Source organism: Salvelinus alpinus, chromosome 10 (genome assembly GCF_045679555.1).
Source record: "Salvelinus alpinus chromosome 10, SLU_Salpinus.1, whole genome shotgun sequence".
In the NCBI taxonomy this organism is placed as follows: Eukaryota; Metazoa; Chordata; class Actinopteri; order Salmoniformes; family Salmonidae; genus Salvelinus; species Salvelinus alpinus.
The window spans coordinates 64,817,384-64,836,411 of NC_092095.1; the positions used below are offsets into that span (position 1 = coordinate 64,817,384).

The following is a 19,028-nucleotide window of genomic DNA, read 5'->3' on the forward strand; positions in this document are numbered from 1 at the left end:
ATTGTAGACCTGTACAAGGCTGGGATGGGCTACAGGACAATAGGCAAGCAGCTTGGTGAGAAGGCAACAACTGTTGGCGCAATTATTAGAAAATGGTAGAAGTTCAAGATGACGGTCAATCACCCTCGGTCTGGGGCTCCATGCAAGATCTCACCTCGTGGGGTATCAATGATCATGAGGAATGTGAGGGATCAGCCCAGAACTACACGGCAGGACCTGGTCAATGACCTGAAGAGAGCTGGGACCACAGTCTCAAAGAAAACCATTAGTAACACACTACGCCGTCATGGATTAAAATCCTGCAGCGCACGCAAGGTCCCCCTGCTCAAGCCAGCGCATGTCCAGGCCCGTCTGAAGTTTGCCAATGACCATCTGGATGATCCAGAGGAGGAATGGGAGAAGGTCATGTGGTCTGATGAGACAAAAATAGAGCTTTTTGCTCTAAACTCCACTCGCCGTGTTTGGAGGAATAGAAGGATGAGTACAACCCCAAGAACACCATCCCAACCGTGAAGCATGGAGGTGGAAACATCATTCTTTGGGGATGCTTTTCTGCAAAGGGGACAGGACGACTGCACCGTATTGAGGGGAGGATGGATGGGGCCATGTATCGCGAGATCTTGACCAACAACCTCCTTCCCTCAGTAAGAGCATTGAAGATGGGTCGTGGCTGGGTCTTCCAGCATGACAACGACCCGAAACACACAGCCAGGGCAACTAAGGAGTGGCTCCGTAAGAAGCATCTCAAGGTCCTGGAGTGGCCTAGCCAGTCTCCAGACCTGAACCCAATAGAAAATCTTTGGAGGGAGCCGAAAGTCCGTATTGCCCAGCGACAGCCCCGAAACCTGAAGGATCTGGAGAAGGTCTGTATGGAGGAGTGGGCCAAAATCCCTGCTGCAGTGTGTGCAAACCTGGTCAAGAACTACAGGAAACGTATGATCTCTGTAATTGCAAACAAAGGTTTCTGTACCAAATATTCAGTTCTGCTTTTCTGATGTATCAAATACTTATGTCATGCAATAAAATGCAAATTAATTACTTAAAAATCATACAATGTGATTTTCTGGATTTTTGTTTTAGATTCCTTCTCTCACAGTTGAAGTGTACCTATGATAAAAATTACAGACCTCTACATGCTTTGTAAGTAGGAAAACCTGCAAAATTGTCAGTGTATCAAATACTTGTTCTCCCCACTGTAGGTTCTAGGTTTATTGTTAGATGTTCAGTTAAGTTAGTGCTTCTCCAAACTACGTCAGAATCAGTGGTTTCCTGAATGGGACAGGAGCTGTATCACTTGAATTAACACCTCAAATCAATAACAAATATTTAGAAAATGAATAAAGAGAGATGCCTCCAGCACTCCATGGTTGTCCCACCCACCTTCCTCCTCCTGCTCGGGCGGGGGGCTGCAGGTGGGTTCGTAGCAGGCCTCCTGGGCCACGGGGATGGCTGTGATGATGCTGGCCTCGCGCCCAAGACGCCGCTTCTCCTCCTCCTGCTGCAGGTTCTTCAGGATGTGCTCGGCACGCTGGTGGGAGCGCGACACGGCCCGCGCCGAGAAAGATTTCTGTAGAGGTGGTGTGTGTGTGTGTATTTGTGTGGAAAGGGGTGTGGGTGTGTGTGGAGGGTGGACGTGGGGGAGGATGTGTGTGTGTTGGCCGTGTGTATGAGGTGTGGGAGAGAAAGGACAAACAGAGACACACAGAGGCTCAGGGAAGGGGACTGTGGGATAGGCTCATTCTCAGGGGGGTCCTGTATATAGTACAATTACAATACTGGCATCTGGTGAACATTTGGTAATGTAAACTATCTGTCTCTTCCCGACAGTTATACATGGATGACACATGCCGTTATATTCTCCTGATAAGACTGGAAACATTATTAGGGTTTATTATGGTTGTAGATTAGGGTGGTAACTTTCCCAAATTGTAAATTTCCGGAATCATGAGGAAAAAGCAGGAATCCTGGGCATTTGGGGAAAGTGAACTACATTTTGCAACCCTAGATCAGCAACACCATGCACAGGTATCAATTATTTACCATTGTAAATAGTTGTAGGTAAAACGTACTATATGCAAATCCATCAGGAGAGTATATCCAGTGCAACAGCCCATTTAAGCATTCTAACCGGCACCGGCAGAGATGTCACAGTGGATGTTTGTGACGAGTGACGTGAAAATGTTGACGTTTGAACAATTACAAAATGGCCGTCATTGGCCATGCATAGTATATACATGCAAAATGACCAATACATGCAGCTTTCCCAAAAGAAGCCCGAGCATTACATACAGAAAACGTGGAGTGGCTTGTATAAGATGCATGTATCCAGAATGGCCCGTACGAGGCCCCCTAGTATAGCACCTCCCCCTAGCTCTTAATGTTTGGGGAGAGTCAGACAACCCAGCAGGCAAAACTGGTTGCAATGACGTCGTTATGACGTCTTTTAATGGCGTCATGCATGGTCCGGTTGTATACTGGTTGTATAATGGACATTGTGTTAAACTTATCTGACCAGATAACAATCAAAATATAACGTCTTTCCAATGACGCATTCATTTCGTCATGAAAAATACGTGTTTACCTGCTTGTAACAGAGACCAGTTGGTTGTAATCTGGTTATATGATGTCTTCTCAACCAGAAAAACAGTTTACAACGAGAACATGACATTATTGGGGCGGCAGGGTAGCCTAGTGGTTAGAGCGTTGGACTAGTAACCGAAAGGTTGCAAGTTCAAATCCCCGAGCTGACAAGGTACAAATCTGTCGTTCTGCCCCTGAACAGGCAGTTAACCCACTGTTCCTAGGCCGTCATTGAAAATAAGAATTTGTTCTTAACTGACTTGCCTAGTAAAATAAAGGTAAAAAAATAAAAATTAAGACCCCATGTGCCAAACCTTTGCCCGCTGGAAATGGACAGACATCTCTTTGAATTTTGTCTCATTCAGTCATCAAAAGATGAACTCAGTTTCCCATGATGCACCCAAACAAGCATCCGTACATAAATTACAACTTACTATGGAATAGATTGATTGAATAAATGTGGGGAACTAAAAACAAAGACAATTGATAGATTGATAAATAACAGACAGGACTATTGTACTCAGACAGTACAATGACCAGTCTAGAGCTGATCTAGTATTGAATGACAAGTGATCTGAATACATCGTTTTTTGTTTTTCATGCCAGACAAAAAAAAGAAGCATAGCAACACAAAGAAATTAAGCCAAAAAGTGGCATGGCCGACTATCAATTTAGTAGCATAATATTGTACTGTTTATCATTCCTCTAAAGCTTATTTCCTAGTGCCATAGCGAACACAAGGAATAAATACACTGGGATAACAGTACCAAGTGTTACCATAACAGTTGTAGCATAATGGGTCAGTTGTAGCATTAGTAAGGTCAGTAAAAAAGATGCAACTCCACATCCCAATTCAATTAATAGTGTTATGTCCATGTAATTCAATATACATGCACCAATACTGTACACCACAACAGACTTAAAACGTCAGAAAAATGTGTACTTTGGATTATAGTAAAAATTGGTCAACCACTAGGCTCATTGTAAATTCTGTAAGTATTTGCTGATTGGACAGTAATCCAGGCAGCAGCGGCGGGACTTACAGAGTTGTCCTCGTTGATTGGGTCTTGGACGCTGCCAGTGTTGGAGGGTACCCAGGGCGGGTCAAACATGGGCACACAGGGCATGCCCAGGATAGGTGAGGGCAGGGTGAAGTTGATGCTGGGCGGAGGGATCTAAAAGATAGAGAATTATATAGATGATTAGTTAATGAGCAAATAATTCAACAAAGCAAGAAACTTAGCAAGAGGCCTACACTTTAGAGGCAAGATCATTTATGTAAATAATGAAAAGCAACAGGACTCAGAATAGAACCTTGGGGGACACCCGTTGTCAACTCCTCATTTTGACTAACAGTTGTTGTATTAGAGGCTGCGGTTCTACTGCACCTTGAAGATCTGCTGGGCACCCTCCTCCATGCGCGGCCACACCTGGTAGCGGAAGCGCCACAGCGTGTAGAACTTGAACACCGAGTTGATGCGCTGGCTCGCCTCAGCGTGCTGGAACTCAGCCATCATCATCTCTGTCACCGCGTCGGGCACCTTCACCGCACATAGCAAGAACATGGCAGCTGGGGAGTGGTGAGAGGACGGGGGTTAGAGAGAGAGAGGTAAAGTGAGGCGGGGGGAGAGAGAAAGTGGGGATGGACAGAGATATACAGAGTGAGTAAGAGAGAGAGAGCGAGAGAGAGAGTGAGAAGGAAAAAGGGAGAGAGATAGAGAGAGAGAGAGAGAGAGAGAGAGAAGGAAAAAGAGAGAGAGAGAGAGAGAGAGAGAGAGAGAGAGAGAGAGAGAGAGAGAGAGAGAGAGAGAGAGAGAGAGAGAAGAGAGAGAGAGAGAGAGAGAGAGGGAAAGAGAGAGAGAGAGAGAGAGAGAAAGAGAGAGAGAGAGAGGAGAGAGAGAAAAAGAGAGAGAGAGAAAAAGAGAGAGAGAGAGCGAAAAAGAGAGAGAGAGAGACAGAAAGATGTGGTGACAAAAGCAATATACTACATTTTAAACTCTTCCATTTATCTTTAGACTGGAGGCAAAGCAGTGAGCACAGATTCAGAGTTTGGAGTGGAGCCCAGAATATCTCACCAGAATAGGCTTGGAATAACTCTAGTTTACTGACATTAAAGATACATTTTTAAAACAGAAACTCTGCTATCCATGACAGTCATCCACAGTTCTCTGTAGTCACCTGCAGCGGCAGCCATATGCTCGTCCACACTCAGCAGGAGCTCCCAGGCTGCAGGCTGGACGTCCGCGTACATGTCCTCTGTCAGGATGGGCGCCGCCTTGATCAGCAGTGACAGAGGAGCCGGCGACAGGCTCATCACCTGAGAGGAGAGGTCACAGCAAGCAAGGGTTAGCATTAGCATGCTAGTGGAGATCTGATAGCATTGCTAGTATGGGCGTATAGCATGCTAGGGACAGAGGGGCCAGAGACAGGCTCATCACCTGAAGGGAAAGGCCATAGACCACAGACAGCCAGGGTTAGCATTAGCATGCTAGTGGACATACCATTGCTGCTGTAGGCCTACAGCTTGTATTAGAATGGTATTGCATGGTGCTACAATATATTTGAGTTAGCTGAGAGGGCCGTAGCGAGTTAGCATGCTACTTCAGTAGTAGAATTAGAGATTATGTGTTTGAGTGGGCAGAAGCGTGTGGGCGTGGGGTGAGGACATCTTGGCATGTGGTTGGCATCTTGCTCTAGATAAACAAGCATGTGGCGACACAGTGGCATCTGTTGACACGGTGCTTCAGACAGACGGACGGACAGACAGACAGGCTGACGAAGAGAGAAACACACAGGCTGACGGACGGATAGACAGACTACCAAACAGACAGACGGACGGACGGACAGACGCTCTGGCACATGCTATGGCTATCAGGGCATGTGTTGGCATGAGGGCTGTAGGTGGGCACCTGGTTGCGGATGTACTTGAGCATGCCCGTGTCCTTCTTGCCCTCGGTGTTGGAGTCTTTGGGGCGTCTCTTCATAGACGGGGTCCTCAGACATGACTTGTCTGACCACTGGAGACGCAAAGAGAGGAAGACATTGGAAAATACAAGTCACTTCAGTTACAGTATCATCAAACCACTCCACATCACATCACTTCAATACATGTGCTGCTGCCATGTTGTGCTGCTGCCATGTTGTGTTGCTACCATGTTGTTGTCTTGTCATGTTGTGTTGCTACCATGCTGTGTTGTCATGTGTTGCTGCCATGCTATGTTGTTATCTTGTAGGTCTCTCTGTGTAGTGTTGTGGTGTCTCTCTTATCGTGATGTGTGTTTTGACCTATATTTTATTTGTATTTTTAATCCCAGGCCCCCGCCCCCACAGGATGCCTTTTGCCTTCTGGTAGGCCGTCATTGTAAATAAGAATGTGTTCTTAACTGACGTGCCTAGTTAGATATAGGTTAAATAAAAAATAAACATTCCAATTCACTCCACCTCACTTCAATACATTTAAATTCACACCACTCCATATCACATCACTTCAATACATTTAAATTCACACCACTCCATATCACATCACTTCAATACATTTAAATTCACACCACTCCATATCACATCACTTTAATACATTTAAATTCACACCACTCCATATCACATCACTTTAATACATTTCAGTCCACTGCTCTCTGCACCCACCTCCTTGTTTTTCTTGGACCGGCTACTGATGTTCCCTGCACTGTCTTCTCTCAGGCTGTCCACTGTCTCCCCGTAGAGCAGCTTGATGGCACGCACCAGGCGGGCACAGGAGCGGCTGTGGTGCTGGTAGCAGCGTGGGTGGCAGAACTCCACGTGGGTACAGATGAAACTCTGCTGGTTGCACAGCAGAATCATGATCTACAGAGGAAGACCACAGAGGGAGCAACAGTTATACAGGATGAATGGGCTTGATGAGGGCAATGTGCTAGCTTTATAGCATGTGTGGTCAGGTGAATGGGCTTGATGAGGGCAATGTGCTAGCTTTATAGCATGTGTGGTCAGGTGAATGGGCTTGATGAGGGCAGTGTGCTAGCTTTATAGCATGTGTGGTCAGGTGAATGGGCTTGATGAGGGCAATGTGCTAGCTTTATAGCATGTGTGGTCAGGTGAATGGGCTTGATGAGGGCAATGTGCTAGCTTTATAGCATGTGTGGTCAGGTGAATGGGCTTGATGAGGGCAATGTGCTAGCTTTATAGCATGTGTGGTCAGGTGAATGGGCTTGATGAGGGCAATGTGCTAGCTTTATAGCATGTGTGGTCAGGTGAATGGGCTTGATGAGGGCAATGTGCTAGCTTTATAGCATGTGTGGTCAGGTGAATGGGCTTGATGAGGGCAATGTGCTAGCTTTATAGCATGTGTGGTCAGGTGAATGGGCTTGATGAGGGCAATGTGCTAGCTTTATAGCATGTGTGGTCAGGTGAATGGGCTTGATGAGGGCAATGTGCTAGCTTTATAGCATGTGTGGTCAGGTGAATGGGCTTGATGAGGGCAATGTGCTAGCTTTATAGCATGTGTGGTCAGGTGAATGGGCTTGATGAGGGCAATGTGCTAGCTTTATAGCATGTGTGGTCAGGTGAATGGGCTTGATGAGGGCAATGTGCTAGCTTTATAGCATGTGTGGTCAGGTGAATGGGCTTGATGAGGGCAATGTGCTAGCTTTATAGCATGTGTGGTCAGGTGAATGGGCTTGATGAGGGCAATGTGCTAGCTTTATAGCATGTGTGGTCAGGTGAATGGGCTTGATGAGGGCAATGTGCTAGCTTTATAGCATGTGTGGTCAGGTGAATGGGCTTGATGAGGGCAATGTGCTAGCTTTATAGCATGTGTGGTCAGGTGAATGGGCTTGATGAGGGCAATGTGCTAGCTTTATAGCATGTGTGGTCAGGTGAATGGGCTTGATGAGGGTAATGTGCTAGCTTTATAGCATGTGTGGTCAGGTGAATGGGCTTGATGAGGGCAATGTGCTAGCTTTATAGCATGTGTGGTCAGGTGAATGGGCTTGATGAGGGCAATGTGCTAGCTTTATAGCATGTGTGGTCAGGTGAATGGGCTTGATGAGGGCAATGTGCTAGCTTTATAGCATGTGTGGTCAGGTGAATGGGCTTGATGAGGGCAATGTGCTAGCTTTATAGCATGTGTGGTCAGGTGAATGGGCTTGATGAGGGCAATGTGCTAGCTTTATAGCATGTGTGGTCAGGTGAATGGGCTTGATGAGGGCAATGTGCTAGCTTTATAGCATGTGTGGTCAGGTGAATGGGCTTGATGAGGGCAATGTGCTAGCTTTATAGCATGTGTGGTCAGGTGAATGGGCTTGATGAGGGCAATGTGCTAGCTTTATAGCATGTGTGGTCAGGTGAATGGGCTTGATGAGGGCAATGTGCTAGCTTTATAGCATGTGTGGTCAGGTGAATGGGCTTGATGAGGGCAATGTGCTAGCTTTATAGCATGTGTGGTCAGGTGAATGGGCTTGATGAGGGCAATGTGCTAGCTTTATAGCATGTGTGGTCAGGTGAATGGGCTTGATGAGGGCAATGTGCTAGCTTTATAGCATGTGTGGTCAGGTGAATGGGCTTGATGAGGGCAATGTGCTAGCTTTATAGCATGTGTGGTCAGGTGAATGGGCTTGATGAGGGCAATGTGCTAGCTTTATAGCATGTGTGGTCAGGTGAATGGGCTTGATGAGGGCAATGTGCTAGCTTTATAGCATGTGTGGTCAGGTGAATGGGCTTGATGAGGGCAATGTGCTAGCTTTATAGCATGTGTGGTCAGGTGAATGGGCTTGATGAGGGCAATGTGCTAGCTTTATAGCATGTGTGGTCAGGTGAATGGGCTTGATGAGGGCAATGTGCTAGCTTTATAGCATGTGTGGTCAGGTGAATGGGCTTGATGAGGGCAATGTGCTAGCTTTATAGCATGTGTGGTCAGGTGAATGGGCTTGATGAGGGCAATGTGCTAGCTTTATAGCATGTGTGGTCAGGTGAATGGGCTTGATGAGGGCAATGTGCTAGCTTTATAGCATGTGTGGTCAGGTGAATGGGCTTGATGAGGGCAATGTGCTAGCTTTATAGCATGTGTGGTCAGGTGAATGGGCTTGATGAGGGCAATGTGCTAGCTTTATAGCATGTGTGGTCAGGTGAATGGGCTTGATGAGGGCAATGTGCTAGCTTTATAGCATGTGTGGTCAGGTGAATGGGCTTGATGAGGGCAATGTGCTAGCTTTATAGCATGTGTGGTCAGGTGAATGGGCTTGATGAGGGCAATGTGCTAGCTTTATAGCATGTGTGGTCAGGTGAATGGGCTTGATGAGGGCAATGTGCTAGCTTTATAGCATGTGTGGTCAGGTGAATGGGGTTGATGAGGGCAATGTGCTAGCTTTATAGCATGTGTGGTCAGGTGAATGCGCTGTACAGGTCACAAACAAGTATGCTAAGTTGAATGCACGCATGTAGGTACGCACGTAAAAGTAGGCATACACACACACAGCACCTACATGTAGCCAGGACATGTTACGGTGGTAGTTGTCCTCTCCTCCGCCGGTGCCTCCTGAACCCTCTGGCTCAATACTGGGTTCACTGGTGCTCCATGGACTTCCTGTGATGTCACAACACACAACAATAATGTGTCAGTTTACTTCATTGACTCTCCTCGTGGAAATCCGATATTTTGCATCTCCCATCGAACAAACATAGTTCGTCATTGAGTTAACTACCCAAAGGGGACAGATGACAATGAATGCTATACATCACATTTTGATACAGAGTTGTTGAATGACAGGTGACCACTATGACTGAGTATTAGGCAAATAGGGCTCCATAGGGCCCTGGCTAAAAGTAGTGCACTATATCGGGTTTAGGGTGCCTACATCTGTGATTAGAATAGATCAGATGATCTATTAGTTTAGATCTATGTATGGGTGGCAGTAGAAGTTGTCACCAGATCAGATCTTATTTCACCCACCTAATGGTCAAGGTTAGGATATGGGGTTGGGAATCTGAGATCAGTGGTTACTGTGTTGTTACCTATATCAGTGACAGTGTCCCTGCTCTGGGACAGCAGTCCCTCCTCGTTCTCTGACTCTGAGTCTTGGCGGGACATCTTGGTGCTCTTCAGGCTGCCGGCCCGGCGGATGGAGGACAGAGAGCCCCCCTTCTTCACCCTGAAACTCCTGGCCCCCTTGATCTGCAGCAGGCGAGAGCCCCCGGCACGACTCCTCCTGATGGGAGCTGGACGGGCAGAATTCAAAAGGTTAGTCCGCAATCTCACTGGGTTTATGAAGTCCCATACTTCCCGTACACTGGGTTTAAAACATCTTGGTAACACTTTATATAAGGCACACACACACACAGGGCCGGATTACCGAACGGACACGTAGGGCATGTGCCCTGGGGCCACCAACCTCCATGGGGCACACAACCCATGTTTGGGGGAGGTTGTGGGCCCCCTAGATAGCATATGATAACAAAATGTGCAGATTTGCAGGAAATTTGCTAACAGATAGAAACTATTTCTCATAACCTCATGACAAAATATGTAGAATAGCATTATAAAACACATTTGTTTTGCAGGAAGTTAGCTGTTTCCTCCCAAAAAATACCCCACACCCAACATGTTTTTTTACTATAACCAAAAACATGTATTCTTTATAGCTTTTGAAGTTTTATAATTAAATGTTTCTTAATGAGAAAATATGGCCGTTTTTTCAGTTTCCTGAAAAGTTTCTGTTTTAGAGATTTTCATCTGACAGGGACCCTTATGACACGGCCAATTTAGCAGAACTCAATTACCCAGAGGCTCCTGGGCCTTCTTGTCGTCGCAGGCCGTGTCAGACTTGAGTGTGTGGCTGCTGCTGTTCAGAGAGTCGTGGCCGTCCTCGTCGTCTAGGATACCAGCAAAGCTGATCTTCCTTTCATAACGGTGGTGACTCAGCTCAGGGTCCAGCCTCAATCGACAGCTCTCCAAATCCTACAAACACACACAACGCAGACATACACACATGGACAGACACGAACACACACACACATGGACAGACATATACGAACAGACAGACACACACACAAATATGCGCGAACACACACACACACACACACACACACACACACACACACACACACACACACACACACACACACACACACACACACACACACACACACACACACACACACACACACACACACACACACACACACACAAATTGATTTATAGGGATATGATTGCATTCGAGTAGTAAGTGTCAAGTAAGTGAAGTTCTCCTACTGACCACTTGGGGCTCTGTGCGTGGCCGGGGGAGGCAGGGGAATGTCTCTCTGAGGAACGTGGTGATCTCCAGCAGTAACTGGCAGGCGGCCATCTTGAGAGCGAAAGGACAGCCGCATTTTGTTGGGTTGACTGTATCTGGGGACGGATATTTGGGGTCAAAATTTGGCTTAACCTATAAGAGTGGAAGAGGGGGGGTTCTACTAAGCTATATGGAATTGTTTTTAGAAGGTCATACCAAGGATCTAAGACCTCTTGAAGTATAAAAAAATATATAAAACAATTATTTGATTAACGTTTTTACTTGGCCTTACTGCTATTAGCCCATACAAATGCATTGAATACCAGATTCACTACATGGAACAACAGATAGTCCCCCCAAAAAATCAAAAGGAAGCTGGTTCTGAAGTGCCTGTCCTATATCTGAACATTGTTTTGGCACTAAACAGTCTCCGCATACAGTATACCTCCATTCATATTTTCAACTGGTACCAGGGGACCCTCAGACAAGTCTTGTGAGGGCAGTGGCGTCCTAGAGCAAAACAACCGCCATGTACGTATTATTTCCACAGAGGGGTCATAGTGTGTAGACCAAACTGTTCGGACGCTACAGACAGAAGTCGGCAGATCGGCTGTACCGACTTCAGACGAGTCCAAAGAAGCTTGTGGGGGTCATAGAGCAAAACTGAGAACACCATCTTGTTCGTGAGTCTTGTCTTTCCAAACCGTTCAGACGCTATAGACGATTTTGCGAGAAGACCAATTTTCGGGATGCCTCATGGTCTGACAAACAACACTCTAGCTCTGTCACCTTTCACGGCAGATGTGGAAGTGCGACATCGGCGGATGTGGTGGATTGAATGGATTTGCGTATTATGCTAATTTTAAAGGGATAGTTCACTCAAAATACAAATTAACACGATTCTTCTGTGAACCATATTTCCCTTTAAAATGACTTTTCCTTTTCTATGGCTTACTGTCGTCTAAGTAGTCCTCCTCCTCGTCCTCCTTTCTCAATCTTCGCTTGGTCTCCTCGTCGTAGATGAAACCCAGGATGTTGGCAGGACTCTCGCTGTCTGAGTGGCACAGCTCACTGAGACGCGTACCAATGGCCTGGGAGAGGAAGGCCAGAGACACACACGCACGCACGCAGCACGCACACACACACACACACACACAAACACTATTAGCGCCTATCTTCATACACAATCTCGGTCAGTAGAATCATTTGATAGTTGGTCATCCCATCAGAAAGTCACTCACATCTCCCCATTGACAGAAGTGCTTGGCTGCATTCCACTGGAGCTTCTGGTTCCTCTTGTTTCCCACCACGGGCGAGCGTCCCCGAGACAGACCCCGCTTGGTGATGTTCACGTGGTGACCCTTCATCCACTCGGGCCAGTTGCCACGGTTACAACGATGGACAAAGCGGGCGCACTCCAGGAACAGGGAGGCTCTGGCAACCACAGGCGCTTCCTGTCGGACACCAGGAAGTACAATAATGTCCTGTCAGATCCCTGAAATCTTATTTCAATCAATCCCATATTGCAATATTTACAAATATTTCCCTCTGTCAAATAACATTCCAGAACGGTCGAGTCTAGTAAAAAATGCTTATTACTACCTGGTAGACTCCCCTCACAGGAGTATACAGCAGTTGATTGATCATTGATTCATTGAATAAGATGTGCTAGTATTGGAACAGATGAAATATGTGGAAAGGCTGGGGAATCCAGAGGACAGGATTGAAAAACACTGAATTAAACAAAGACAATGTGTAACATGACCGGTTTGATTCAACTCCAGCCTGAGACTACAGTGTAACTGACCAGGTCGAGCGCAGCGGCCAGGATGGATGCGTCAGGGATGGTGCCTGGCTCGCAGCAGTTCAACAGGAACTGGAAGCGTTTCATGCCCTGGCGGATGGCGGCCAGGTTCACCACGTTCTTGTTCTTCATGGCCTCCTGGCTGGCTGCCAGGCGCTCCTGGAACCCCTGGGGCCCTGGTGGAGGAGGAAGGGAGTGGGAGAGAGAGAGGGGGAGGGGAGATGAGGTATGGGAAGGATGGGGAAGGGTAGAGGAGAGAAAGAGAGGAGGGGAGAGGGAGAGGGGAGGGAGGGATAGGGGGAGAACAGCAATAGATAGAGAGGGAGGAGGGAGCGGAGGAAAAGGGGAAGGAGGAGGGGAGGGATAGGAGGAGAAGAGAGAGAGAGCAAGTGGAAGGGGGAGGGAGGAAGTGATGGGGGAGAACAGAGAGACAGAGAGAGAAACAGCAGTAACAGAAAAAAAGAGGTGAGTAGGGCAGACTAGGGCCATCTGGGGCCTGGACCTCTATTCTACAGCATAACTAGAGCCTGGAGGTTTTTCTGACCATCTGATCTAACCAGGAAAAACTCAGGGCTCTGGGCATTATCTTTGCGAGTGCTGGCATGAATGACACACCCATATAGCAACATGATCACACAAAAGAACGAGAGAACAGACTGCCCATAGAACATAGCATGATTAGGTCATGTCTGAATCCATTGAATGAAAGCACCATCGAGCCACTTAACAAATGAAGCTGGAGAGAAAGATGGACACACGGTCATTAAGCTAGGAAATGTGCAACATTCAACAAATATGATGAATTTGTTGTAACTCTTCATGGTAATATTTCTTGATTTTGTGGGTTTCTATCCATAATGGGATAAGTGGTTCAACGAAGACAAGACAGTTACAGCACCATGTGCCCCACATGTTGTGTTAAAGTCCCACTCTCTACCCCTCGTCTATCCCCCTCTCCTCTTCCCTGTCTTGTCCCTCTCTCCCTCCTTCTCCCTGTCCCTCTACCTGTCTTGTCCCTCTCTCCCTCCTTCTCCCTCTACCTGTCTTGTCCCTCTCTCCCTCCTTCTCCCGGTCCCTCTACCTGTCTTGTCCCTCTCTCCCTCCTTCTCTCTGTCCCTCTACCTGTCTTGTCCCTCTCTCCCTCCTTTTCCCGGTTACTCTACCTGTCTTGTCCCTCTCTCCCTCCTTCTCCTGGTCCCTTTACCTGTCTCTCATATCCATGGGGACATTGGAGGACATGGAGGTGTCTGTATATGGCTAGATTGTGCCGTGCTAGCAGAAGGACCATGGAGCTTCCTCTGGCCAGGAGAAGAGTTCAACATGGCTGCCATTAAACAGGGATGGAACAGACTGATGTATGAGTCTAGGGCATCATGTATCAGTCTAGGGCATCATGTATGAGTATAGGACATCATGTTTTTGTCTAGGCTATCATGTATGAGTCTAGGGCATCATGTATGAGCCTAGGGCATCATGTATGAGTCTAGGGCATCATGTATGAGTCTATGGTATCATGTATGAGTCTAGGGCATCATGTATGAGTCTAGGGCATCATGTATGAGTCTAGGGTATCATGTATGAGTCTAGGGCATCATGTATGAGTCTAGGGCATCATGTTTTAGTCTAGGGTATCATGTATCAGTCTAGGGTATCATGTATGAGTCTAGGGTATCATGTATGAGTCTAGGGCATCATGTATGAGTCTAGGGTATCATGTATGAGTCTAGGGCATCATGTATGAGTCAAGGGCATCATGTATGAGTCTAGGGCATCATGTATGAGTCAAGGGCATCATGTATGAGTCTAGGGCATCATGTATAGGGCTAGGGGTCTCCCCCTAAATCTGCCAGGGGCTTGCACAGGCAGTGGCCGGCAAATACATACAAACACCACTAGCATGAAAGATGGCGGCAGAGAGTGTACAGAGCACTGGACGCACAAGACAGGCCAACGGACAGACTACGGACGGAACAGGACAGTCAGGCACATACACACAGAGAGGCGGACGGGGTGAGGGGGCGAGCGGGCGGGGGGTGATAGGGGACACCCCGGGGGTCTACCATCTTTCTCTTCTGTGTGGTGAAGCTTGGATGGGTTCCGCCTGCCAGACCGCCATTTACCGAGCCGCTTGAAGAAATTCTCCTCCTCGTCCCGGCCGTACTCCACGCCCCCTGCTCCCCCGCCGCCCTCCGACAGCTTCACGTTGCTGGTGAACTTCACCTGCAGGCAGGGGCGGTGGAGAGAGAAAAGACTGTCCACACCACCGGCAGTAGAACAACAAATATGTAGCATTAAAAAGATAAATAAATATATAAACAGAAATAACAAGTTGTAAACAAAAGAAACACAAAGCTGCCATCTAACTAGTCATTTAAATAGATTTGGTTGTCTATCCCTTAGAAATGATCAAAATGCCCAGGTAACAATACAAGAGGACATGGTGTGCTCAGCTCAGTCGTGAGAAAAGGTTATACATCAGCCCATGGCAGTAAGACCAGGGCTCTGCAACCCTGTTCCCGGAGAGCTACCGTCCTATAGGTTCTCTCCAACCCTAATCTAGCACACCTGATTCTAACAATTAGCTGGTTGATAAGATGAATCAGGTTAGTTACAACTGGGGTTGGAGCGAAAACCTACAGGATGCTAGTTCTCCAGGAACAGGGTTGGAGAGAGGACCTATAGGATGCTAGTTCTCCAGGAACAGGGTTGGAGAGCACTGAAGTAGACAGTTGTGAGAGACACGACCCCCTGTGGTCAGTAAGTGAGCCCTGACCTTGGAGCTCTGGCGGATGAAGGAGAGTCGGTCCACAGAGCTGATGTCCAACAAGTCCTCGACCCCGTCGGTCAGCCCAGAGAGAGATGACCGCTTAAGCCAGTTACCTGCAAACACACCCCACCCCAGTCAGAGGAATGGAGGGATGGATGGAGGGAGGGAGGAGTGCAGAGGGGTAAACATCACACTTATACATCGAGACATACACATACTGGCAGAACACATACTGAATACACACACACACACACACACACACACACACACACACACACACACACACACACACACACACACACACACACACACACACACACACACACACACACACACACACACACACACACACACACACACACACACACAGGAATATAAGTTATAATCCACACAAATGCAGACGGAATAGCATAAAATACTTGGTCATAGAACAAGGCACATAAGAGCAGTTGTACACAACAAACAAAGAAAGAGGGTCTGTGAAGCACACACACACACACACACACACACACACACACACACACACACACACACACACACACACACACACACACACACACACACACACACACACACACACACACATACATACATACATACATACACACATACGTAAGACAGAGACGGTAATTGGAAGGTGAACAGTCCCACGGCATGCTAGAGACAAAAGGAATACAAAAGAAGACCATAAAGAGATTAAGTGAATTGTCTACTCATCACCCGTACAACAAGACATGGTGTTAGCCTACAGAAACATGGTGTTAGCCTACAGAAACATGGTGTTAGCCTACAGAAACATGGTGTTAGCCTACAGAAACATGGTGTTAGCCTACAGAAACATGGTGTTAGCCTACAGAAACATGATGTTAGCCTACAGAAACATGACGTTAGCCTACAGAAACATGGTGTTAGACTACAGAAACATGGTGTTAGCCTACAGAAACATGACGTTAGCCTACAGAAACATGGTGTTAGCCTACAGAAACATGACGTCAGCCTACAGAAACACGATGTTAGCCTACAGAAACATGGTGTTAGACTACAGAAACATGGTGTTAGACTACAGAAACATGACGTTAGCCTACAGAAACATGACCTTAGCCTACAGAAACATGACGTTAGCCTACAGAAACATGACGTTAGCCTACAGAAACATGATGTTAGCCTACAGAAACATGACGTTAGCCTACAGAAACATGACGTTAGAAACATGATGCTAGACTACAGAAACATGATGTCACATAATGTTAGCCTACAGAACATGTTAGCCTACAGAAGCATGAAGTTAGCCTACAGAAGCATTACGTTAGCCTACAGAACATGTTAGCCTACAGAAGCATGAAGTTAGCCTACAGAAGCATGACGTTAGCCTACAGAACATGTTAGCCTAAAGAAGCATGAAGTTAGCCTACAGAAGCATGAAATTTGCCTACATGCAAACCATATACTTAGAAACACAACGTTAGAGAGATGCTACGAGTTCATCACTACACTCTAGTGAACACAGAGAATGACACATTAATGATCCAGTGACAAAGTTGCATTTTCAATGAATCATACATTGGTGTCAGTAGATAGGTTTCTATCCAATTGGCGACAGATTTTCATACGAATATTCAAAAATCAGCATACAAACAATTGGTCCAATATGCCCGATTTCCCATCAGATACAGTGCATTTACATAAGTATTTAAATCAAATCCAACTTTATTTGTAACATGCACCGATTGGAGTATCTGTCCATAAGACCACTTTAAGCCGTGCACTCCACAGAGCTGGGCTTTACAGAAGAGTGGCCAGAAAAAAAGCCATTGCTTAAAGAAAAAAATAAGCAAACATGTTTGGTGTTCGCCAAAAGGCATGTGCGAGACTCCCCAAACAGATGGAAGAAGGTACTCTGGTCAGCTTTTTGGCCATCAAGGAAAACGCTATGTCTGGCGCATACCCAACAACTCTCATCACCCCGTGAACCTCATCCCCACAGTGAAGCATGGTGGTGGCAGCATCGTGATGTGGAGATGTTTTTCATTGGCAGGGACTGGGAAACTGGTCAGAATTGAAGGAATGATGGATGATGCTAAATACAGGGACATTCTTGAGGGAATCCTGTTTCAGTCTTCCAGAGAGTTGAGACTAGGACGGAGATTCACCTTCCAGCAGGACAATGACCTTAAGCATACTGCTAAAGCAACACTCGAGTGGTTTAAGGGGAAACATTTAAATATCTTGAAATGGCCTAGTCAAAGCCCAGACCTCAATCCAATTGAGAATCTGTGGTATGACTTAAACAGTGCTGTACACCAGCGGAACCCATCCAACTTGAAGGAGCTGGAGCAGTTTTGTCTTGAAGAATGGGCAAAAATCCCAGTGGCTAGATGTGCCAAGCTTATAGAGACATACCCCAAGAGACTTGCAGCTGTAATTGCTGCAAAAGGTGGCTCTACAAAGTATTGACTTTGGGGGGGTGAATAGTTATGCACGCTCAAGTTTTCAGTTTTTTTTGTCTGTGTCTGTGCATGTTGTGTAAATCAAATGATACAAACCCCCCAAAAATCTATTTTAATTCCAGGGCAAAAAAAATAGGAAAAATTCCAAGGGGGGGTGAATATTTTCGCAGGCCACTGTAGGGGTGAAGTGACTATGCATAGATAATAAACAACGAGTAGCAGCAGTGTACAAAAGGGAGGGGGGGGGGGGTCAACGTAAATAGTCCGGTGGCGATTTTATTAATTGTTCAGCAGTCTTATAGCTTGGGGGTAGAAGCTATTGAGGAGCCTTTTGGTCCTAGACTTGGCGCTCCGGTACCGCTTGCCGTGCGGTAGCAGAGAAAACAGTCTATAACTTGGGTGACTGGAGTCACTGACAATTTTATGGGCTTTCCAGACCCTTTACTCAATACTTTGTTGAAGCACATTTAGCAGCTATACAGCCTTGAGTCTTCTTAGGTATGACGCTACAAGCTTGGCACACCTGTATTTCGGGAGTTTCTCCCATTCTTCTCTGCAGATTCTCTCAAGCTCTGTCAGGTTGGAAGGGGAGCATCGCTGCACAGCTGTTTTCAGGGCTCTTCAGAGATGCTTGATCGGATTTAAGTCCAGGCTCTGGCTGGGCCACTCAAGGACATTCAGAGACTTGTCCCAAGCCACTCATGCGTTGTCTTTGCTGTGTGCTTAGGGTCGTTGTCCTGTTGGAATTTGAACCTTCGCCCCAGTCTAAGGTCCTGAGCGCTCTGGAGCAGGTTCTCATCAAGTATCTTTCTGTAATTTGCTCCGTTCATCTTTCCCTCGATTCTGAATAGTCTCCCAGTCCCTGCCACTGAAAAACATCCCCACAGCTTGATACTGCCACCACTATGCGTCACCGTAGGGATGGTATTGGCCAGGTGATGAGAGGTGCCTAGTTTCCTCCAGACGTGACGCTTCGCATTCAGGCCAAAGAGTTCAATCGTGCTTTCATCAGACCAGAGAATCTTGTTTCTCATGTTCTGAGAGTCCTTTAGGTGCCTTTTGGCAAACTCCAAGCGGGCTGTCATGTGCCTTTTACTGAGGAGTGGCTTCCGTCTGGCCACTCTACCATAAAGGCATGATTGGTGGAGTGCTGCAGAGATGGTTGTCCT

General features: G+C 46.8%; 1 protein-coding gene across 14 annotated transcripts in view; it reads right to left on the reverse strand.

Moving 5' to 3' along the window:
- LOC139532643 (protein unc-80 homolog) overlaps nucleotides 1-19,028 on the reverse strand; it is a 106,500-nt gene that overhangs the window by 47,861 nt on the left and 39,611 nt on the right. For 9 of the 14 annotated variants that reach the window (XR_011666626.1, XM_071330528.1, XM_071330527.1 and 6 more), the window contains 15 exons: nucleotides 15,419-15,525; nucleotides 14,706-14,865; nucleotides 12,649-12,821; nucleotides 12,083-12,295; nucleotides 11,797-11,932; nucleotides 10,824-10,957; nucleotides 10,348-10,525; nucleotides 9,583-9,786; nucleotides 9,054-9,154; nucleotides 6,223-6,420; nucleotides 5,490-5,597; nucleotides 4,759-4,897; nucleotides 3,969-4,150; nucleotides 3,624-3,755; nucleotides 1,381-1,567 (listed from right to left, as the gene is read on the reverse strand). Coding sequence is in view for 13 of the 14 variants with exons in the window: in XM_071330528.1 (XP_071186629.1) it covers nucleotides 1,381-1,567; nucleotides 3,624-3,755; nucleotides 3,969-4,150; nucleotides 4,759-4,897; nucleotides 5,490-5,597; nucleotides 6,223-6,420; nucleotides 9,054-9,154; nucleotides 9,583-9,786; nucleotides 10,348-10,525; nucleotides 10,824-10,957; nucleotides 11,797-11,932; nucleotides 12,083-12,295; nucleotides 12,649-12,821; nucleotides 14,706-14,865; nucleotides 15,419-15,525 (2,352 nt within the window). In the remaining variant the exon portion in view is untranslated. The remainder of the gene's footprint in view (nucleotides 1-1,380; nucleotides 1,568-3,623; nucleotides 3,756-3,968; nucleotides 4,151-4,758; nucleotides 4,898-5,489; nucleotides 5,598-6,222; nucleotides 6,421-9,053; nucleotides 9,155-9,582; nucleotides 9,787-10,347; nucleotides 10,526-10,823; nucleotides 10,958-11,796; nucleotides 11,933-12,082; nucleotides 12,296-12,648; nucleotides 12,822-14,705; nucleotides 14,866-15,418; nucleotides 15,526-19,028) is intronic. The other 5 variants (XM_071330531.1, XM_071330530.1, XM_071330533.1 and 2 more) reach the window with 1 other exon arrangement.